General features: G+C 54.0%; 1 protein-coding gene across 1 annotated transcript in view; it reads right to left on the minus strand.

The window, feature by feature from the left end:
* The window catches only part of LOC125450006 (host cell factor 1-like), a 73,072-nt gene extending 51,484 nt beyond the window's left edge, over positions 1-21,588 (minus strand). The window contains 9 exon segments of the mRNA XM_059643170.1: positions 280-452; positions 3,118-3,483; positions 6,666-6,845; positions 7,006-7,112; positions 7,756-7,840; positions 8,337-8,545; positions 9,652-9,812; positions 12,049-12,197; positions 21,403-21,588. Of these exon segments, the coding sequence (XP_059499153.1) occupies positions 280-452; positions 3,118-3,483; positions 6,666-6,845; positions 7,006-7,112; positions 7,756-7,840; positions 8,337-8,545; positions 9,652-9,812; positions 12,049-12,197; positions 21,403-21,562 (1,590 nt within the window). The 5' untranslated portion in view covers positions 21,563-21,588.
* Positions 21,589-22,893: the final 1,305 nt, after the last annotated feature.

The following is a 22,893-nucleotide window of genomic DNA, read 5'->3' on the forward strand; positions in this document are numbered from 1 at the left end:
GGACCAGAGCGGAGGGGTCGCTCCTGGAAGGCAGGGATATTGGTGACCTAAGTCTTTTCACATGTTAACATTCGTGAATAATTACTTCCCTACAAGGTGGCAAAAGGTGCTACACAAATGCAGATCATCACCAATGCTTCCCAGGGCCGATCGCCCACGCTGGCAGCAATAAATAATTGGGAGGGTGGGGGCTCTAAACCAATGATGGGGTCAGTGCTAATCAGCAACATGCCCAGAGGGTCCCACAAATGAGGAGACTCCCACATATGGCGGACTCACCATGCCTTGGGTGCCCTGCGCCGGCACTACCATGTGGACTCCCGTTGACAGCGTTGTTACAGGGACTGGCACCTTCCCCTGGCTCCCTGTCGGCCTCACAGCAATGAGGGAGGTCCCGCTCGATAGGACAGTTGGTGCCTGAGGCGATGCCACCCGCAGAACCGCTGTCGTACCTGGCGGACACAGAGAAACCGAGGGTAGAGCTCAGGGCATCCCCGCCTCCGTCACCGCCCCCACCCTGACCCCCACCCTCCCCACCTCCGTCACCGCCCCACCCTGACCCCCCCCCCTCCCCACCTCCGTCGCCGCCCCACCCTGAACCCCCCCTCCCCAACCACCGCCCGAACCCCCTCCCCACCTCCGTCACTGCCCCCCCGCCTCCATCACCGACCCCCCCCCCTCCCCGCCGCCGTCACCCGCCCCACCCTGACCCCCCCTCCCCGCCTCCATCACCGCCCCACCCTGACACCCCCCACCTCCATCACCGCCCGACCCTGACCCCCCCCGCCCCGCCTCCGTCACCGCCCCACCCTGACCCCCCCCCCGCCTCCGTCACCGCCCCACCCTGAACCCCCCCTCCCCAACCACCGCCCGAACCCCCTCCCCACCTCCGTCACTGCCCCCCCGCCTCCATCACCGACCCCCCCCCCTCCCCGCCGCCGTCACCCGCCCCACCCTGACCCCACCACCTCCGTCACCACCCCCCCGAACCCCCTCCCCACCTCCGTCACTGCCCCTCCACCCCGCCTCCATCATCGACCCCCCCTCCCCGCCTCCGTCACTGCCCCTCCACCCCGCCTCCATCATCGACCCCCCCCTCCCCGCCTCCGTCACTGCCCCTCCACCCCGCCTCCATCATCGACCCCCCCTCCCCGCCTCCGTCACTGCCCCTCCACCCCGCCTCCATCATCGACCCCCCCCTCCCCGCCTCCGTCACTGCCCCTCCACCCCGCCTCCATCATCGACCCCCCCCTCCCCGCCTCCGTCACTGCCCCTCCACCCCGCCTCCATCATCGACCCCCCCTCCCCGCCTCCGTCACTGCCCCTCCACCCCGCCTCCATCATCGACCCCCCCTCCCCGCCTCCGTCACTGCCCCTCCACCCCGCCTCCATCATCGACCCCCCCTCCCCCGCCTCCGTCACTGCCCCTCCACCCCGCCTCCATCATCGACCCCCCCTCCCCGCCTCCGTCACCGCCCCCCCAACCCCCTCCCCACCTCCGTCACCACCCCCCCACCTCCGTCACCACCCCCCCCAACCCCCTCCCCACCTCCGTCACTGCCCCTCCACCCCGCCTCCGTCACCGACCCCCCCCAGCGTCCGTCACCGCCACCTCGACCCCCCCCTCCCCGCTGCCGTCACCGCTGCCCCCCCACCTCCGTCACCGCCCCCCCGACACCCCCACCCCGCCTCCGTCACCGCCCCCCCGACACCCCCACTGCCCCCCCCGACACCGTCACCCGCCCCCCCCGCCTCCGTCACCGCCCCCCCCCCCGACACCCCCACCCCGCCTCGTCACCGCCCCCCCCGACACCCCCACCCCGCCTCGTCACCGCCCCCCCCGACACCCCCACCCCGCCTCGTCACCGCCCCCCCCGACACCCCACCCCGCCTCGTCACCGCCCCCCCCCGACACCCCCACCCCGCCTCGTCACCGCCCCCCCCCGACACCCCCACCCCGCCTCGTCACCGCCCCCCCCCCGACACCCCCACCCCGCCTCGTCACCGCCCCCCCCCCGACACCCCCACCCCCGCCTCGTCACCGCCCCCCCCCCGACACCCCCACCCCGCCTCGTCACCCGCCCCCCCCCGACACCCCCACCCCGCCTCGTCACCGCCCCCCCCCGACACCCCCACCCCGCCTCGTCACCGCCCCCCCCGACACCCCCCACCCCGCCTCGTCACCGCCCCCCCCCGACACCCCCACCCCCGCCTCGTCACCGCCCCCCCCCGACACCCCCACCCCGCCTCGTCACCGCCCCCCCCGACACCCCCACCCCGCCTCGTCACCCGCCCCCCCCCCGACACCCCCACCCCCGCCTCGTCACCGCCCCCCCCCGACACCCCCCCCCGCCTCCGTCACCCGCCCCCCCCCCGACACCCCCACCCCGCCTCCGTCACCGCCCCCCCCCCGACACCCCCACCCCGCCTCCGTCACCGCCCCCCCCGACACCCCCACCCCGCCTCCGTCACCGCCCCCCCCGACACCCCCACCCCGCCTCCGTCACCGCCCCCCCCCCGGCATCCGTCACCGTCACCCGACACCCCCCACCTTGCCTCCATCATCGCCCCCCACCCCCCTCCGTCACCGCCCCCAAACGCCTACGCCCCCTCTCTCATTTACCTCCTCCACCGCCCCCAAACACCTAAGCCTTCTCCCCATCTCCTCCACCGCCCCCAAACGCCTACGCCCCCTCCCTATCTCATTCACCTCCTCCAGCTCCCATCCTATCTGTCGCCTCTCCCAGCCCCCTACACCACCTCCCCACTCGCCCCAAACCCTCTACATCCCCTTCCCTGTCACCGTCACTGTCCCCAACCCCCTATGCCCCTTGCCCGTCTCCCTCCCCGCCCCAAATGCCTATGCACCCTCTCCATCTAATTCACTTCCTCCAGCCCCCACCCTGTCTGTCACCTGCTCCAACCCCCTACAACCCCTCCCCATCTCCATCACCTCCCCCAGCCCCCTACACCCCCTCCCTATCTCTGTCGCCTCCTCCAGCCCCCTGCAGCCCCTACATCGCCCCCCCCATCTCCTTTACCCCCTCCACTCCCTGCGAACCCCTCCCAACTGGTAACCAGCGATGACCCTCCACCTCCCACACCCCTCAGTCTCACCTTGCGCCCGGGTTCCAGTGGCGGTGGCGGTGGCCCCTCCCAGCAGGGTCTGCGGAGGGGCCAACGAGGCGGCCGCAGGTGAAGCTGGCACTGGAGGCGAGCAGGGCACAGCAGATCCTGGGGGCTGCGGCAGCAGCGAGCTACCCACCTGCTGGGGGGAGGGAGCAGCCGAGGCTGGGGCCGGGCTCTTGGGCTGCCCGGCGGGCACCGAGGGGAGCGGCTGGGAGGCCGGTGTGGCAGCTGGTATGTCGTACTTCTGCAGCTGGAGCAGGTAGGCATCAGCAGTGGGCACGGACCCCCAGCTCACCTCTAGCGAGTTGGTGTTGGCACGGACCAGCTGTACCCTTGACGGGGCTGGGGGCTTCTCTGCAAGTGGAACAGGGAGGGAATCACCGGTTAGATTCATCCATCTGCCTGACAGCACCCTGGCTGGGGTGGGGAGGTGCCTGTCTGGATCCCTCACCAGGATCTCTCCCACCTCCTTTTTGATTTGATTTATCGCTGTCACGTTCACCAAAGTACAGTGGGAAGTATTGTTTCACGAGCAGTACAGGCAGATCATGCGGTGTTTGGACAGAATGGAGCATATGGTGTTATGGTTGTACAGTAGGTGCCCAGATCGGCATTAGATTTGAAATTAGAGGAGCACATCCATCAGTCTAATAACAGGCAGGAAGATGCTGTTCCTGAAGCTGTTGGTGCATGTGTTCAGGTTTCTGTACCATCTGCCTGATGGAAGAGGGTGTAGGAGATCATTACCAGGGTGTGATGGGTCTATGATGATGCTGGCTGCCTTTCTGTGGCAGTGAGCTGTGTAAATGCAGTCCATGGATGGAAGGTATAATGCTGTGATGGTCTGGGCTGTGTGCACCACCTTCAGTAGTTTCTAACAGTCCTGAAGCAGAGCAGTTGCCGTACCAAGCTGTTATGCACCCGGACAGTTTGCTTTCGATGGTGCATCTGTAGAAGCTGGTGACTGACCTTATGGACACAGCAAATTTTCTGAGCTGCCTGAGGAAGAGGAGGGCGTTGTGCCTCCTTGACTGCTGCACCTGCGTGGGACGTCCAGGCTCAAAGTGTCTCTTGATCCATGTCCATATGACGGAGTCAATTTTTGGTTGCTTCTGGGAATCCTCTGAGATTCCTGTCAGCAAACAAAAGTCAACTCGATCAGACTTGATCATATGGACCAGAACAAGAGGCTCTTTCAGCCTGCTGCACCATTCAATAAGACTGTGGCTGATTGGATTTAACCACATTATAGCCCTCTGCTCTCCCTGTATCTATGACCTAGGGTGCGTTTTTACATCATGGTGACCTCTTGGACCAAGTAGTACAACTCTTGGGATGTGGGTGTTGCTGGCTAGATCAGTATTTATTACCGTTCCCCAATTACTGAGGTGGGGGCGGGGGGTGCAGTTTTAAGAGTCAACCACATCACTGTGGGTCTGGAGTCAAGTGTAGGCCAGACCAGGTAAGGATGGCAGATTCCCTCCCTAAAGGACATCAGTGAACCAGATGGGCTTTTTGACAATTAACAAGAGATTCATGGTCATTATTAGACTCTTAGTTCCAGAACTCTTTTTAAAAAAATTGAATACAAATCCCACCATCTGCTGTGGTGGGATTCGAACTCAGGCCCCCAGGATATTACCTGGGTCTCTGAATTTGCAGTGACACCACGAGGCCATAGCCTCCCCATTCAACTCAGGTGCCAGTTCATAAAAAGTTCGCTGCACTGAAGTTCGACAAGACAAATTCAGAGGAAATGTTTCCACTTATGGGAGTGGGACGAGATCTAGGGGTTCATCAGCAGATGAGTCACCAATAAATTCCTTGGAAGTGGAGTTGCAGGTAGACAGGGCGGTGAAGGAGGGGTTTGGGAAGCTCACCTTTACTGGTCAGTGCACTGAGTGTAAGAGCTGGGAGGGTCACGTTGCAGCTGTATTGGCGAGGCCACTTTTGGAAAACTGTGTTCAATTCTAGTCACCCTGATGTAGAAAAGACGTTGTGAAGCTTGAAAAGGTTCATAAAAGATTTACAAGGATGTTGTCAGGGTTGGAGGGTTTGAGCTACAGGGAGAGGCTGAATGGGCTGGGGCTATTTTCCCTGGAGCGTCAGAGGCTGAGGGGTGGCCTTATAGAGACTTATAAAGTCATGAGGGGCACGGGTAGGGGGAATAGCCAAAGTCTTTTTCCCAGCGGTAGGGGAGTCCAAAACTAGAGGGACATAGGTTTAAGGTGAGGAGGGGCAAGATTTAAAAGGGACCTGATGGGCAACTTTTCCATGCACAGGGTGGTGTGAGCATGGAACGAGCTGCCAAAGGAAGTGGGTGGGGGCTGGTACAGTGACAACATTTAAAAGGCATCTGGTTCGGGACATGGATAGGAAAGTTTAGAAGGATACAGGCCAAATGCTGGCAAACAGGACTAGATTAGTTTAGGATATCTGGTCAGCATGGATGAGTTGGACCTAGGGATCTGTTTCTGCGCTGTACAACTCTATGACACTAACTACGACGTTAATCTTTCAACCCCTCGCTCTATGTCTGCCTGAACAAGATTTTAAGTGCAGCATCAAAAATGAGAAGCCAAGTTAATTGTGGTAAACAGCGAGCAGGGCACATGCAGTGTGTCCTCCACCAAGCAACCGCACTTTTAACTTTGTTCCTTCTCCAGCATTTTCTAAACTGGATCTCTGCCAATCCTTGACGGGACGTGGGCACTGCCGACCAGGCTGGCATCTGGTGCCCATCACTGGCTGCCCTTTGAATTGAGTGTCTTGCTTGGGCTATTTCAACGTCAGTTAAGAGCCACCCCACAAGGACTACGGGGTCTGGGGTCACGTGTCGGCTGGACCAGGTAAGGACGGCAGATTCCCTTCTTCCAAACAGAGCGGGTGAACCAGAGAGGTCTTTGACAACAATCAACGGTAGTCAACTCATGGTCATCGGAGCGGCTTTGATTCAAATGTGAGTTGAAATCTCGGTGCGCTGCACGCCATGCTGCAGTCTCCCTCACTCTCGTCTGGCGTATCGTCGGTTCTGCCTTATGAGGTCGGGGTGTGGGGTGTTGTTGGCCCACTATGCTGTCAGAAGGCTAAAGGAACACCATCTCACCGTGCTGGTCATCCAGCCCCAGAGGGACAGTAAACAAAGGCGACCATCAGCAGGACGAAGGGCAACACTGGGAGAAACACTGAAACACGCAGCCTCACAGAGTATGGAGGGACCAGGGTCGCTTGCAGATCTGAAGGGGAAACTGGACTTCTGTCTGAAGGAGGGCAGGAAAGTGCAGGGATTGGGGCAAGTTGCACCCTCAGCACCGTTACAGAATCGGCAACATTCCTAGCTGGACATAAAAATCAGCTCGAGGTCACAACACCATCTGCCGTGGGCTGTTTGTCAGAAGTAACCCAAGTTTGCAGGATGTTTTGGTGTTGCCTGTGGGTGGGGGCGGGGAGAAGTGAACCGTAAGAGGGCAAACGGAGGGTTATTCTGACAGTCGAGTGTTAGAGGGAGCAGGGCTACACAGTCTGCTCCTGCCTACCTGTCTCCAGGTACCACAGGTCCTTGCAGCACACCTGATTGTTCCACGCCTTCCGGTATCCGTCCCTCCCGCTCCAGATGTACAGCCGAGAGTTGATGGCGACCGAGCAGTGGCCTGCACGAGCCCGGGGAAGATTATCCTCCTGCGCCTCCATCACCACCGGCTCCCAGGTCATCGTGTCTGTCACAGGGAAAGCACAGACACGTCTCAACTGGGAGCAGAAAACAGCCGAGCGCTTTCAGGTGGAGAAATCCGGGTGTCAGAACGGCTAATGGGAAGCTGATTGCTGGCTGGCAGTGGGATTGACGTACAGGAGGGAGGATGCAGACGCTATACGTACCCAGATTGAGACAAGCCAGCGTGTTGGTACATTTCCACTCCTTCTCATGCGTGGCTACCTTCACGTCATCCATGACCAACGGGACCCAGCCTCCGAACACATACATTCTGGGGCAGAGAGGGTAAAAACAGAATTACAAATCAGGCCATTCAGACTGTCTGCACTGCATGCACGCGTACACACACACACACACCTCCTTTCCCTTCTTCCTGACCACCACCTCCACCCGCAAAGCCTACGTCATTCTGTTGCTTTTTCCCATGCGTACTTATCGAAACATCGTCTCCAACACCACACCAGCTCTGCTCAATGCACTCACTCACACTGCATGGGAGCGTGTCACCCGCTCTCCTGTGAGACAGTGGATGAATCGCTGAGTTCGAGAAGGCTCACCTACCGCTTACTCAGTAGAGACGACCGCCCTCTGTGAGGCACACTCGCAAATTTATTCACTCAAGGACAGCAGGCTGCTTCACTTACTTCAGAGAGAGCAGGAACTCCCGATGCTGGAGAATCTGAGATAAGGTGTAGAGCTGGATAAACACAGCAGGCCAAGCAGCATCACAGGAGCAGGAAAGCTGACGTTTCAGGCCAAGACCCTTCTTCTGAAATTTCTGAAAAAAATTTCAGAAAATTCAGAATTGCTGAAAAAGGGTCTAGGCCTGAATTGTCAGCTTTCCTGCTCCTGTGATGCTGCTTGGCCTGCTGTGTTTATCCAGCTCTACACCTTATTACCTCTGCTTCACTTACTTGTTGCTGACGGTGGTAGCCGAATGCAGACTCCGTGGGAGTGGGGAAACACCATTCACATTTGGCTTGTTCCACGTTAGTGTATCTGGAAGACGGTAAGAGAATTCAAAAGGGATCCATCACTTTAGAATGGCAAAGACTCAGACTCTGACCGTACCAAACACTCCCAGGACAGCTCAGGAACAAGGTAAGGTACATGGTAAAGCTTCCTCTAACCTTTCAATCCAAAAAAGTTCCCTCTACTCTGTTAAAACTGAAACAAAAGCATCTTCTACATTGTTCCCATCACACCCACAGGGACAGCACGGGGTTTGATACAGAGTAAAGCTCCCTGTACACTGTCCCCCATCAAACGCTCTCAGGGACAAGGACAGCACAGGGTTAGGTACAGAGTAAAGCTCCCTGTACACTGTCCCCCATCAAATGCCCTCAGGGACAAGGACAGCACAGGGTTAGGTACAGAGTAAAGATTGTCCCCAGACAATCCCAGGTAATAGATTTGATGGGTCTTGGGAGGGACATTGTAAGGACTGAAGCTGTTGTCACATTTGCCCTGCCCATGGAAACCACCTTCCCCTTACCGATGTCCAACGTCCAGAGATCGCCGAGTCGGCAGCCACTCATGCCTCCATAGATGACCAGCTTGGATTTCTTCAGGGTTTTGTCGGTGTAGATGACCGCAGTGTGAGACTCCCGTGGAGGGGGCAGCACCCCGTAGGTGATGGGATTGTCCCAGCTCAGTACCCCCGAGCCTGGCCTCAGCTCCAATACGTAAACATCATTCAGGTAACTGGAGGGGGTCACAGAGAGGGATGGGTAGGGGCAGGCACGTGAAGGCACGAGTTGGGTGAGGAAGGTTAGGTTCGCAGGAAGAAGGAGAGCGAAACAGTAGGAAACGGGAAGGATGTGGGATGGCAGCAGCAGAGAGAAAGAAAGAGAGGAGAACGAGAAAGTGGAGGGAGGGGGTAGAAAGGAAGAGACATGCAGACGTTTTAGCTGCAACTGAAAACAAATCCAAGAAGCAGTCCGAGAAACTAAATGATGCTCAAAGGGACAGAAAGATCCCAAGGTTGCAGCCCTGCGCCATGCAGTACACCCCTCAGATGATTCTTGCCCAGTCTGTCTACCTTGCTGCTACTCCAAAGCTCTGTGGCTTCACATACCAAATCCCACAGATCCCCAGCTGATTGCTTCCGTCTTCCATCCCACCAGCCCAACTCTTGGTGGTTTTGGGTCTAGTTGCAATGACCAGCCATCGCTCTCTGGTTTTAACACAGCAGAGGTGAATGACAGGGGGTCGGGAAATTAAACAACACAGCAAGCCACGTCAGGAGGTGGAAAGTCAGGCAAATGACCCAAAGATTGATCAAAGAACTTCACGTGTCAAATTTGTATCCTCATGCTTAAATTCATTCAATTTCACTTTCACTGTCCCCTCCCCCATCCCCTTGCACCCCCCCCGTCTGTCACACCCTCCCAATCTGTCCCTTCCTCCAGCCGTGATCCCATCGCAATCCTGTACGCACCGTGCACTCCATCAATTCCAAATGTCTGTACATCCCATGGTTCTGATCGCTCCACCTCTGGCGCTGTTCCTTCAGCTCCCTGAGGTTGTGGAACTCCTGTCCTAAGCATCTCTGTGTCTCTCTCTCGCTCTCTCTAGAACAGCCCTTAAAAACGTGCCCCTTTGACTGAGCTTTCTAACCCTGGTCCCTCATCTCCCGATGTAGCTTGGGGTCTGACTTCTTTCGGATTTACGCTCCTGCGATGCAACCTGAGGGAGAGGGGTTGGATCTTTTAATCAAAATTAAGGGCTTCACTTTGAGTGGAAGCCTGGCGAAAAGTTGGCCTCCTCCCAACATGGCCGCTTTCCCCTTCCTGCTCGCTGCTCCTTACCGTGGAATGTTGTTCTTAGGATCCTCGCTGTCATTGGCCAGGCCTCCAAACAGGTAGCATTTATTCCCCACCAGGGAAAAGCTGTGGCCTAGGCGTGGACATGGTAACGACCCATTCTTGGGAGGTTTGGGCTTCAGTTTTTTCCATTCCCAGCGGCTGGCCTGTGCAACAAGAAAGGGAGGGTGTGACTCCAGGAGCTGGGCTTTTCTCGCAAGCATCTGTCTCGCTCATTCACCCTCTCTGTTCCATCTTCATCTCATGTTCAAGTCTCTAACTGGCAACCAAACATTCAACTTCTTGAGAGTTATAACTGCCCACACTCTGTTCAACTATTTCTAGGAAGAACTTATATTAGAATGAACAAACACTGCTTTTTGCTCCCCCTCATTCAAACTGGCTTTTCTTTCTCGACTTAAAAAAAGTAGCTTTCCAGTTCAAAGCCTAATTAAACAGTGGTTCCTAACAAAGTGAGGGAAGGATTACAGCCATGCGGAAGACAGAAAGAAAAGAGAGAGTGACCAAGAGAGACAGAAAACACAGCCAAGAGAAACAGAGTGATATACACAGTGAGGAAGAAGAGGGGGTGATGACAGACTCTCATTTTCCTTTTCGGGGAGGCTGAGTGGGTAAAGAGACCTGGTTTTGGTGGGGGGGGGGGGGGGGGTAGCTATGACGTGGAGGCGCCCGTGTCAGGCTGGGGGTGGATAAAGTCCAAAGTCACGTGACACCAGGTTATAGCCCAATAGGTTTACTTAAAATCACAAGCTTTCACAGCGCTGCTCCTTTGTCAGATGAAACGGAGGGAAGCACACAGGCACAGAATATTCTGCGATTTCAAAAAACAAGCCGGCCTATAAGTTGGTGTCACGTGGCTTCTGTCTAGGTGGGTAAGGAGGTAAACAGACGGATATAAAAGGGAGTAGGAGAGGGAGGCAGAGCATTGGCAAGGGGGGAATAAGATGACAAACAAAAACACACACCCTGGCCCCCCTCCAGGGGGAGGCAGGATCCAGGGCAGAAGGATAGAGAGAGTCACTGGACTTGAAATGCTAATTTTCCTTCCATGGGTGCTGCTGAGTTCTACCAGCAGTTTCAGAACGCTAGCATCCTCAGTTCTTTTTGCTTTACTTTAGACGTTAAAAGAAAAGAAAGAGAGTGTGCAAAAGCTGGAGGGTTAAGGAATGGACTGACGAAGTGGAGAAGAGTGAACAGAACAAATGGATGAGGAAAGCAGAAAGGTACAGATTGAAAAGAGAGACAGAGCGCGAGAGACAGAGCGCGAGAGACAGAGCGCGAGAGACAGAGCGCGAGAGACAGAGCGCGAGAGACAGAGCGCGAGAGACAGAGCGCGAGAGACAGAGCGCGAGAGACAGAGCGCGAGAGACAGAGCGCGAGAGACAGAGCGCGAGAGACAGAGCGCGAGAGACAGAGCGCGAGAGACAGAGCGCGAGAGACAGAGCGCGAGAGACAGAGCGCGAGAGACAGAGCGCGAGAGACAGAGCGCGAGAGACAGAGCGCGAGAGACAGAGCGCGAGAGACAGAGCGCGAGAGACAGAGCGCGAGAGACAGAGCGCGAGAGACAGAGCGCGAGAGACAGAGCGCGAGAGACAGAGCGCGAGAGACAGAGCGCGAGAGACAGAGCGCGAGAGACAGAGCGCGAGAGACAGAGCGCGAGAGACAGAGCGCGAGAGACAGAGCGCGAGAGACAGAGCGCGAGAGACAGAGCGCGAGAGACAGAGCGCGAGAGACAGAGCGCGAGAGACAGAGCGCGAGAGACAGAGCGCGAGAGACAGAGCGCGAGAGACAGAGCGCGAGAGACAGAGCGCGAGAGACAGAGCGCGAGAGACAGAGCGCGAGAGACAGAGCGCGAGAGACAGAGCGCGAGAGACAGAGCGCGAGAGACAGAGCGCGAGAGACAGAGCGCGAGAGACAGAGCGCGAGAGACAGAGCGCGAGAGACAGAGCGCGAGAGACAGAGCGCGAGAGACAGAGCGCGAGAGACAGAGCGCGAGAGACAGAGCGCGAGAGACAGAGCGCGAGAGACAGAGCGCGAGAGACAGAGCGCGAGAGACAGAGCGCGAGAGACAGAGCGCGAGAGACAGAGCGCGAGAGACAGAGCGCGAGAGACAGAGCGCGAGAGACAGAGCGCGAGAGACAGAGCGCGAGAGACAGAGCGCGAGAGACAGAGCGCGAGAGACAGAGCGCGAGAGACAGAGCGCGAGAGACAGAGCGCGAGAGACAGAGCGCGAGAGACAGAGCGCGAGAGACAGAGCGCGAGAGACAGAGCGCGAGAGACAGAGCTGACTATAAAAAGCTCAGGCAAGTTGGACAAATTCAGCAGGCAGGTTCATACCCAGGCCGAGTCGAGCGACCTGCTGTTCTATCGGGGAGACAGTACCTGTAGTTCAAAGAGGTCATTGCTGTACTTCCCGTATTCCACCATGCCCCCGAATACCAGCAGGCGGGTTCCATCACACACAAAACCGTAGGCAGCGCATCCAGGCGGGATATCACCCCTCACTGCTGGGATAAACCACTGGTTTGTGGCTGTGGAGACAGACAGACGATCACATTAGATCAGCGCTCACCAGCCCACAGACTCCAACCTAGACAAAGGAAAGTCACCGTCGCAGCTTTCTCTCAAGCCGCTGGCACACGTTCCCGTTTCAGTTGACAGTGGAGACCTGATGACCCAGACTGTGCCGGTGCCACGCGAATGCAAGGGATTTCTGCGCCACTATTCTGAAAAGACCATCAGGAGGTCATTCTCCTGGGTGCGGGAATTCTGATGCTTATCCAAGCAAAGCTACATCCCCAGGCCAAGAGGAAACAACATGATCTGCTTCCTAAGATGTTGCCGCCTGTGGGAGCTTGCTGTGCATAGACACATGCAAAAGCATCTCAATCGTTGTGAAGTAGACAACATCTGACACTAAGATTCCTGTTTCTACTCAAAGACAACACAGCTCTCGGTCCACTATAAAGGTCAAAAAATCGAGACCCTTACATGGCGGCCCACGTTCCTAACATTGGACAGTCGACACTGCCCATACAACCACGAGAGTACTTGACACAAACAACTGTATCTAATCCTGTGCTTTTGAAAAACTGAAGCTCCCTCTACACTATCCCCCATCAAACAGGGTTAAGTACAGGGTAAAGCTCCCTCTACACATCCCCAAAGACTCCTAGGTGGGGAATTTCAGGTGAACAGTTATAAACAATTCAGGAATGTTTGTGGGAGCTCCCTTGTCCTGCGGTCACAGTATTGAGACTTTACGCTAAATGTCAAGCCTAGAGAGAGAGCGTGTGGGAGAGCACGAGTGACAGAATCCAAGCCTCCTCCTGTCAGCAGACACAAACACTTCGTCTCCACGTTTATACCCAGCAGGCTGGGAGTGAGGGGTATTGGTTAGTGGCCGTTACATTGAAGAACAATTGTACACTAAGCAGAAGCTGCAAATTCTGCAGGACCTCTCTCCTCTGTTCCACCATCGACAAGGCACAAGACAGTAGTATGACAGAACGCTGCCCACTGGCCTGGATGGTACTGTTCCAACAACACCAGAGTAGCTCGTCCCAATCCAGGACAAAGCAGCTTCTGCTCAACTAACATGCAAACCCCACCGGCCACCCTCAACACTCATTCCACCCACACCGACCCAGAGGGGCAGCAGCGCACACCATCTACAAGAAACACTGCAGCGACTCGCCGAGGGTCCTCCGACAGCACCTTCCAAATCCACCACCTCTACCCCCTCCCTTTAAGGGCAAGGGAAGCAGATGCAGGGGGAACACCACACTCTGCAAGTTCCTCTCCAAGTACGCACCACCTTTTACTCACTCCTGAGACATGAGTGTCACCAGCTGGGGTGGCATTTACTGCCCATCCCTAACTGCCCCATGAGAAAGCAGCAGTGGGATTCTCAAACTGCACAAGTCCACAAGTTTGGGAAACGATACCAGGAAATGGAGATAAGGAAAAGGCAGGGAACTACAGTCTCGTCAGCCTGCCATCAGTGGTGGGGAAGCTGTTGGATGGACTGGTGTTACATGTATTTGGAAAGGCAAGGTCTGATTAGGGACAGTCAACATGGCTTTGTGAGTGGGAAATCATGTCTCACTAACTTAATTGAGTTTTTTGAAGAAGGAACGAAGAGAACTGATGAAGACAGAGCAGTGGACATGATATGCATGGACTTCAGCAAGGGTCTGTATGGTGGACTGGTTGGCAAGGTCAGGTCACATAGAATATAGGGAGAACGAACCATTAGGATACAGGGCTGGCTCGAAGGGGGAGGAAAGAGGGTGGTTGTGGAGGGTTGCCTTTCAGGCTGGAAGCCTGTGGCCAGTAGTGTGCCACATGGATTGGAGTCTGGTCCACTGCTTTTTGTCATTTATACAAATGATTTGGATGTGAATATAGGAGGTACGGTTAGTAAGTTTGCACCAAAATTGGAGGCATAGCGGACAGTGAAGGAGGTTACCTCAGAGTACAACAGGACTTTGATCAGATGGGCCAATGGCCCGAGAAGCGGCAGCCGGAGTTTAATTTGGATAAATGTGAGGTGCTGCTTTTTGGGAAAGGCAAGTCAGGGCAGGACTTACACACATAATGGTAAGGTCCTGGGGGAGTGTTGCTGAGCAAAGAGACCTTGGAGTGCAGGTTCACAGTTCCTTGCAAGTGAAGTTGCAGGTAGCCAGGCTAATGAAGGCAGCATTTGGTAAACTTGCCTTTATTGGTCAGCACCTTGAGCATAGGAGTTGGGAGGTCATATTGCAGCTGTACAGGAACGTTTGTGGGGGCTCGTCTTCCTGCAGGCAACCCCATGCTGTCCCTGTCCTGGGAGTAGGCCACGTGTGGAGTACGGTGCTCATTTATGGCCTACCTGCTGTCGGAAGGATGTTGTGAACCTTTACACAAGGGTTCCAAAAAGATTCACATGGACCTTTCTGGGGTTGCAGTGCTTTGAACGATAGGGAGAGACTGAACAGGCTGGGGATATTTTCTCTGGAGTGTCAAAGGCTGTGCGATCATCTTACAAAGTCATGGGGGGCATGGATGAACTGCCAAGGTCTTTTCCTCAGGGTCTGGGGAGTGCTAAACAAGATGAGCATAGGTTTAAGGTGAGGGGGAAAGATTTAAAAGGGTCTTAAGGGGCAACATTTTTCATGCAGAGGGTGGTGCACATATGGAATGAGCTTCCAGAGGAAGTGGATGTCACTGAAACAATGACAACATTTAAAAGGCACCTGAATGGGCATACGAATAGGAAGCGTTTAAAAGGGATATGGGCCAAATGAGACTAGACTAATTTAGAATATCGAGTGGAAAAGTTGGACCAAAGGGTCTGTCACTGTGCTGTACATCTCTATGCCACACTGGGTCAAATTCCAGAAAGTCTGTCCCTGACAGCACTACCAACTATCCCTACACCACACGGGATGCAGTGGATCAAGAAAGCAGCTCACCGCCACCTTCTCAAGGGAGCGATTAGGGGTGAGCGATAGACACCCGCTTCCTTCAACAACCATATAAGCAGGGCTCGCCTCAGGGTCGACCATGTCCATCACAGGAGCTGCAGGGCAGCCTGACCCTGACAGAAGTAAGTCAACCAGGATTGAGGTTATGAGAGAAGTAGGTAAAGCGAGTGGAATCCAAACAGCACTTGACAGAGACTGCCAGAAGGGCTGGGAGATTTGGAGGTGAGGGAGCCCTGCTGTGTCAGAGGGGACAGTGCCAAGGGAGCCCCAGAACAGGTGGCAATCCCTGCCACAGTGTCTGCAGGGCATTCTGAACTACAGCTTTGGTCGACCGGGAAACACTTCCACGGCTTCTCTTCACTGATTTTCGACGCGTCAACCAGGAAGGAAATCATACCAGCCAACACTGGTCATGTCGCAGAGGCCTGAAGATCTGACCCTGCCCAATTCTGCTGCTCTCTGAAACAGAGCCGGCAGGACTCTAGAACACCAAACTGACATTTTATCGTATGCTTCAGTGCAGCCGAATGTCTCAAAGCACAAACTGACAAAAAACCAACTCAAAGCCAGGTCAGGGGACAGGCGATATACAGCACGGGCTGTGTCTGTGTGTGTCTATGAGGGAACAAAAACAAAGTTGCTGGAAAAGCTCAGCAGGTCTGGTAGCATCTGTGAAGGAGAAAACAGAGTTAATGTTTCGGATCCGGTGATCCTTCCTCAGAACTGGGGCCACTGGACCCGAAACGTTAACTCTGTTTTCTCCTTCACAGACGTTGCCAGACCTGCTGATCTTTTCCAGCAACTTTGTTTTTGTTCCTGATTTACAGCATCCACAGTTCTTTTGGCTGTCTGTGAGGGAAGGCGGGCCCAGGCAGAGGCCAGCCTGTCACGTGTACAAATCCTCCGTGGCTTTTCAAAAGCCTATACTCGGTGGAGTGCGAGGTGCAAAAAGCAAGGTTCGCCTTCTAGTTGTGAAGAACAGAAACACACACACACGCATGCGCGCACACTTTGGGAAACCACAGGCACTGATGGGCAAAGCCACAGAAAAAGTTTTATGTGCCCATCCAGATGCCTTTTAAATGTTGTCATTGTACCAGCAGCCACGACTTCCTCTGTCAGTTCATTCCACATACACACCACCCTCTGCGTGAAAACGTTTCCCCTTTAAATCTTGCCCCTCTCACCTTAAATGTATGTCCCTCTAGTTTTGGATTCCCCTACCGTGGGGGAAAATATCTTGACCATCCACCCTATCCACGCCCCTCATGATTTTATAAATCTCTAAGAGGTCACCCCCTCAGCCTCCGACGTTCCAGGGAAAATAGCCCCAGCCTATTCAGCCTCTCCCTATAGATCTAAACCTTCAACATCCTTGTAAATCTTTTCTGAACCCTTTCAATTTTAACAACATCTTTCTCATAGCAGGGAGACCAGAATTGAAAGCAGTATTCCAAAAGTGGCCTAACCAATGTCCTGTACAGCTGCAACATGACCTCCCAACTCCTATACTCAATGCGCTGACCAATAAAGGCAAGGATACCAAATACCGCCTTCACCATCCTGTCTACCTGTGACTCCACTTTCAAGGAACTGTGAACCTGCATCTTGAAATCCCTGTTCGGCAACACTCCCCAGAACCCTATCATGAATCATACAAGTCCTGCCCTGATTTGCCTTATCAAAATGCAACACCGCACATTTTTCTGAATTAAACTCCATCTGCCACTCCTTGGCCCATCTGACCAATCATCACTGCCAGTTCAGCTCTATTTTAAATTTCATGGCTGACCTGTTAGTTGAAGCATATGTCTCAAATACATTTTGTGTGCACACATGCCCCTCAGCGGTTAACATGTCACCTCAGAGGAGGGCAGGTAGAGGATTTTAAATGAACATCACAAAAAGTTGCTTCTAGCCGATGAGGGAGGGTGACATTTTATAGAACATAGGACATAGAACAGTACAGCACAGAACAGGCCCTTCAGCCCACAATGTTGTGCCGACCATTGATCCTTATTTTCACAAGGATTTTCAAAGCAAAACATAAGCACCATCAACAACTAGTACACTGAAGGGAGAGAGAATTGATCGTCTCATTACTGTCTCAGTTCACTGCATTGCTTACCCAGCCACCACTGGAGGTGCAGAAATATGCTTAAATTAGATATCGAGGTGGTGATGAAAGCATTGGACAGGTTGCAGAAAACAACCAGGGGAATGGTTCTGTGGATAAGGGGCTTCAGTGGCATTTAGTGTTCGGAAAAGCTGTGACTGTTTGCCTTGGAGAGGACAGGGTCAGGAGGGAGGCTTAATAGAGGTGCTCAACCCCACAAGATGGTCCAGTGGGGAGGGGTAGAAACTACTCCCCATTTATTACGGAGTTAAGAACAAAAAGGCACAAAAATGCAAAAGGGGAGGCGATGGCCTAGTGGCATTATCACTAAACGATTAATCCAGGCCTTAGGAGCCATGGAAGATCTCAATTCAATAAAAAGTGGAATCAAGATCCATTGTCAATTGTCAGAAAAACCGATCTGGGGCATTAAAGTCCTTTAGGAAAAGAAATCTGTTCTGGACTAACATGTGATTAGCAGATCCACAGCAATACCCCTCGATGTGGGCTAGCGAGTTGAGAAGATTTGTAGCTCAGGTTGAGTTTCTGGATGTGAGTTTGCTCGCTGAGCTGGAAGGTTAGTTTTCAGACGTTTCGTCACCATTCTAGGTAACATCAGTGAGCCTCCGGTGAAGCGCTGGTGTTATGTCCCGCTTTCTATTTATCTGTTTAGGTTTCCTTGGGTTGGTGATGTCATTTCCTGTGTGGGTGATGTCATTTCCTGTTCTTTTTCTCAGAGGATGGTAGATTGGCTAAATATCAATGTGTTTGTTGATGGAGTTCCGGTTGGAATGCCATGCTTCTAGGAATTCCCGTGTGTGTCTCTGTTTGGCTTGTCCTAGGATGGATGTGTTGTCCCAATCAAAGTGGTGTCCTTCCTCATCTGTACGTAAGGATACGAGTGATAGTGGGTCATGTCGTTTTGTGGCTAGTTGATGTTCATGTATCCTGGTGGCTAGCTTTCTGCCAGCTTGTCCAATGTAGTGTTTGTCACAGTTCTTGCAAGGTATTTTGTAGATGATGTTTGTTTTGTTTGTTGTCTGTATAGGGTCTTTTAAGTTCGTTAGCTGTTCATTAGCTAGCAATGCCAACATTTACAGTCCAAACCCCTAATAGCTCAGAGAAGGTTAAAGTGTCAACCATATTGCTGTGGATCTGCTGTCACATGTCGGCAAGAACTGCCGATGCTGGAGTCAAAGATAACAGTGTGGAGCTGGAGGAACACAGCAGGCCAAGGCAGCATCAGAAGAAGGGTTGCCACCCAAAACGTAAAATTTCCTGCTCCCCTGATGCTGTCTGGCCTGCTGTGTTCCTCCAGCTCCACACCACGTAATCTCTAACACCCACATCTATGTTGGTTCTCAGCAAGTGCAACTTCAGTCCCCACTTCCCTCACTAAACAAAAAAAACTGCAGATGCTGGAAATCAGAAATTTCTGGAAAGGAGACCTGGCAGCATCTGTGGGGAGAAAACAGAGTTAATGTTTCAGGAACACGGACCTTTCTTCAGAACTCAGACCCTCATTCTTAACCTCATAATAAATGGGAACAGTTTCTGCCCCAGGTGACTGGAAATGTTAACTCTGCTTTCTCTCCACAAATGCTGCTAGATCTGCTGAGTTTTCCCAGCAATCTCTAACCTTTATTCTCCATTACCCACACCTCTTCCCCAGCACCTTGCACTTCTTCCCGTTCACATGATGATCCAAGTCCCCCTCAAAAGTCCTTCCTCCCCTACCACACCAGGGCAACACGTTCCAGAACAGTGGTTAGCATTGACGCCTCATAGCACCAGGAATCTGGGGTGGACTCCACCCTTGGGTGACTGTTTTTCTTTCTTTATTCATTCATTCACGAGATGAGGGTGTCGCTGGCCAGACAGCATTTATTGCCCATCACTAATTGCCCAGAGAGCAGTTCAGAGTCAACTATATTGCTGGTGGCTCTGGAGTCACATGTAGGCCAGACCAGGTAAGGATGGCAGTTTTCTTCCCTAAAGGACATTACTGAACCGTATGGGTTTTTCCAACAATCGAAAATGGAATCATGGTCATCATCAGAGAATTAATTCCAGATATTTATTGAGCTCAATATTCCACCAACTGCTGTGGCAGGATTCAAATCGCGGTCCCCCGAACATTATCTGTACCTCTGGGTTAACAGTCCAGCGATAATACCACTAGGCTATCACCTCCCCTGGTGCGCATAGAGTTTGCACATTTTCCCCTTGACTGCATGGGCTTCCTCCTGTGCTCCAGTTTCCTCCCACCATCCAAAGATGTGCAGGTTAGGTGGACACCCATAGCATCCAGGAATTTGTAGGTTAGGTGGATTAGTCATGAGAAATGCAGATATGAGGACAGGGGGGAAAGATGCTTTATAGACAGGTGGCACAGACTCAATGGGCAGAATGATCTGCTTCCACATTGTAGGGATTCTGACAACTTTACAACTGGTGCAAATGTTTCTCCTCATGTCTCCTTTTGGCCAATCACCAATTTATGTTGCTAAGGTTTTCAACCTATCAACAGGAATAGTTTCAGCCTCTCTGCTCTGTCCTGGATCGAGTGGCTTCAAACACCTCAATTAAATTTCCCGCTCCAAGGAGGATAGCCCAAATGCCTCCAATCTACCCACGTAAATCAAATGAGACAAATAAAACGCCTGTTCTGCATTGCAAAATCCCTTTCAAAAAAATTTGGATGTACAACCTTCACAAAACACAAGTCGATCCACAGCACTCAGGTAAAGTAAAAATAGGACTCATCTTAAATGCAATTCATGTTAACATACTATATTCAACTTTAATTAGTTAAAATACAATTCAAGAAACATGCAAACTAAACGGGATTTGAGAAATGAGATACTGAAATATTTAAAAATGCAACAGGCAAAACAAAATTGAAATTTCCAAAGATAACATGCGACACGAAGACTGGGGAATTCTGCAGCTATAAATAACGCAGGAAAGTGCAAAGAGCTGGAAAATATGCATCGTGATACGTGCAAGACAAGCTAGCTACAAATCTGCGCGGAGGAAATATAGGTAAGGTGCAGCATACAGTGTGAAATTTGCAAAGCGGAAAGGCTGGAGGAAATTGAACTCGGAAAGTGTGGGAAATCTGCAATATAGGAGAAACCTGGAAAATTTGATAGGCGGGAAACCAAAAAATTTAAAGAACTGAAAACTGGGCAAAGAATGCAAAACGGGAAGCCGGGGAAATCTGCAAAGGATGAAAACCAGTTCGAAAAATCTGGGAGATCAGCGACCACGGAAAGCCGGGAAGTTTGCAAGGGAGGAAAACTCAACCGTAAACGGCTGGGAAAACAGGAAATTTGCAACGCTGAAAAGCCGGGAAAATGGCAAGGCAGGGATGCTGGGAAACTCGCAAAAGCGTGAAGCGCCTGAGAAATCTACGAAGCGTGACATGCAACCGACGGGAACATTTGCAAATGTGGGAAACCGGGGTTGGGGGGGATAACGAAAGAATTGCGGGAATATTTGCAAAGGGTAGGAAGAAAGGAGATTGGCGAAATGTGGGGAAGGCGGGGGGGGGGGGGGGTAAGAGGACTTTTGCAAAGAGTAGAAAAACTGAAGGCAGAGAGACAACAGAATGAAATGGCGGGGGGAGGAGAAAACTCCGGAAGCAAAACGACAGGAAAATCCATGTAAAGAAATCGCCGGCGATTGCAATTTGACGGGGGGGGGGGGGGGTGGCTGGCTGGCGGAAGAGTTGGAGAATAAACGAATGCAGAGAAAGGAGCGAGTTCCCCCGAGAAGGCACAAACAGCGGAAAACAAAAAGGGGGCAGGAAGGGGGAAAAAAAAAGCAACTTTGGCGCCAGAGCGGCTTCCCTGGCGGCCGCCATCTTGTCGGGCGTGACGTCACGGGGGCCCACTCCTCCCTTCCCTCAATAAAGACACAAATCAATAAATAAAAGATAAAAAAAACACCTCAGGGGGTGGCGGTGCGGGGGGATGAGAGGTGGTGGTTGGGGTAGGCGTTTGGCACCTTTCTCCTTTGGGGATTGTTGGTGGGTGTGGTGGTGGGGGGGGGGGGAGGGTGATTTTGTGTTTGTTTGTGTCTGCCAGTTGTTGTTGTATTCCCCTCCCCTCTCGCTCCGTGTGTGTGGGTCTCCAGTCGTTCCCTTACCCGTGTTGTAAACATGGAGCTCGTCGACGATCCCTTCGTTGCCGCCGCCGAACACCACCATCAGCTCCTTGATGGCCACCGCCCGGTGTCCGTGCCGGGGCCTGGGCACCGGCCCGCTGGAGCCCGAGACGCGCTTCCACTTCAGCATGGAAGCCGCCATCTTCGTTGCGGGCGCACGCAAGGCCCCGGATGCTGGTTGGGAGGCGGCGGTGCTGCAGCGGGGCACGGCGGGATACTGGAGGACCGACGTTTGAAAGACGAACGGAGACACCAGCAGCCCCACCCCCCCGGAAAGTACAAAAACCGCGATCCCACCCCTTGGGCTTTTGGGGGACCGAATTGTGAGCACCCCGACAGATCTAGGAGGACCCACCGTAGACCAGGCCCCCACACCTTGGCCGATCCAGTAAAGACCATGCCCCCCCCACACCTTGGCCGATCCAGTAAAGACCATGACCCCCACACCTTGGAGGATCCAGTTAAGACCATGCCCCCCCCCCACACCTTGGCCGATCCAGTAAAGACCATGCCCCCCCACACCTTGGCCGATCCAGTAAAGACCATGCCCCCCAACACCTTGGCCGATCCAGTAGAGACCATGCCCCCCCCACCTTGGCCGATCCAGTAAAGACCATGCCCCCCAACACCTTGGCCGATCTAGTAAAGACTATGCTCCCCACACCTTGGCCGATCCAGTAAAGACCATGCTCCCCACACCTTGACCGATCCAGTACAAAACATGCTCCCCACACCTTGACCGATCCAGTAAAGACCATGCCCCCCCACACCATTGGCCGATCCAGTAAACACCAGGCTCCCCACACCTTGGCCGATCCAATAAAGACCATGCTCCCCACACCTTGGCCGATCCAGTAAAGACCATGCCCCCCAACACCTTGGAGGATCCAGTAAAGACCGTGCGCCCCCACACCTTGGCCGATCCAGTAAAGACCATGCTCCCCACACCTTGGCCGATCCAGTAAAGTCCATGCCCCCCAACACCTTGGAGGATCCAGTAAAGACCGTGCACCCCCACACCTTGGCCGATCCAGTAAAGACCGTGCCCCCCAACACCTTGGCCGATCCAGTTAAGACCACGTCCCCCACACCTTGGCCGATCTAGTAAAGACCATGCCCCCCCACACCTTGGCCGATCTAGTAAAGACCATGCCCCCCCACACCTTGGAGGATCCAGTTAAGACCATGCCCCCCCCCCCACCTTGGCCAATCCAGTAAAGACCATGCCCCCCCCCAACACCTTGGCCGATCCAGTAAAGACCATGCCCCGCCCACCTTGGCCGATCCAGTAAAGACCATGCCCCCCAACACCTTGGCCGATCTAGTAAAGACCGTGCTCCCCACACCTTGGCTGATCCAGTAAAGACCATCCCCCCCACACCTTGGCCGATTCAGTAAAGACCATGCTCCCCACACCTTGGAGGATCCAGTTAAGACCATGCCCCCCCCACACCTTGGAGTATCCAATAAAGA

This window comes from Stegostoma tigrinum, chromosome 49, assembly GCF_030684315.1.
Source record: "Stegostoma tigrinum isolate sSteTig4 chromosome 49, sSteTig4.hap1, whole genome shotgun sequence".
NCBI classification, from domain to species: domain Eukaryota; kingdom Metazoa; phylum Chordata; class Chondrichthyes; order Orectolobiformes; family Stegostomatidae; genus Stegostoma; species Stegostoma tigrinum.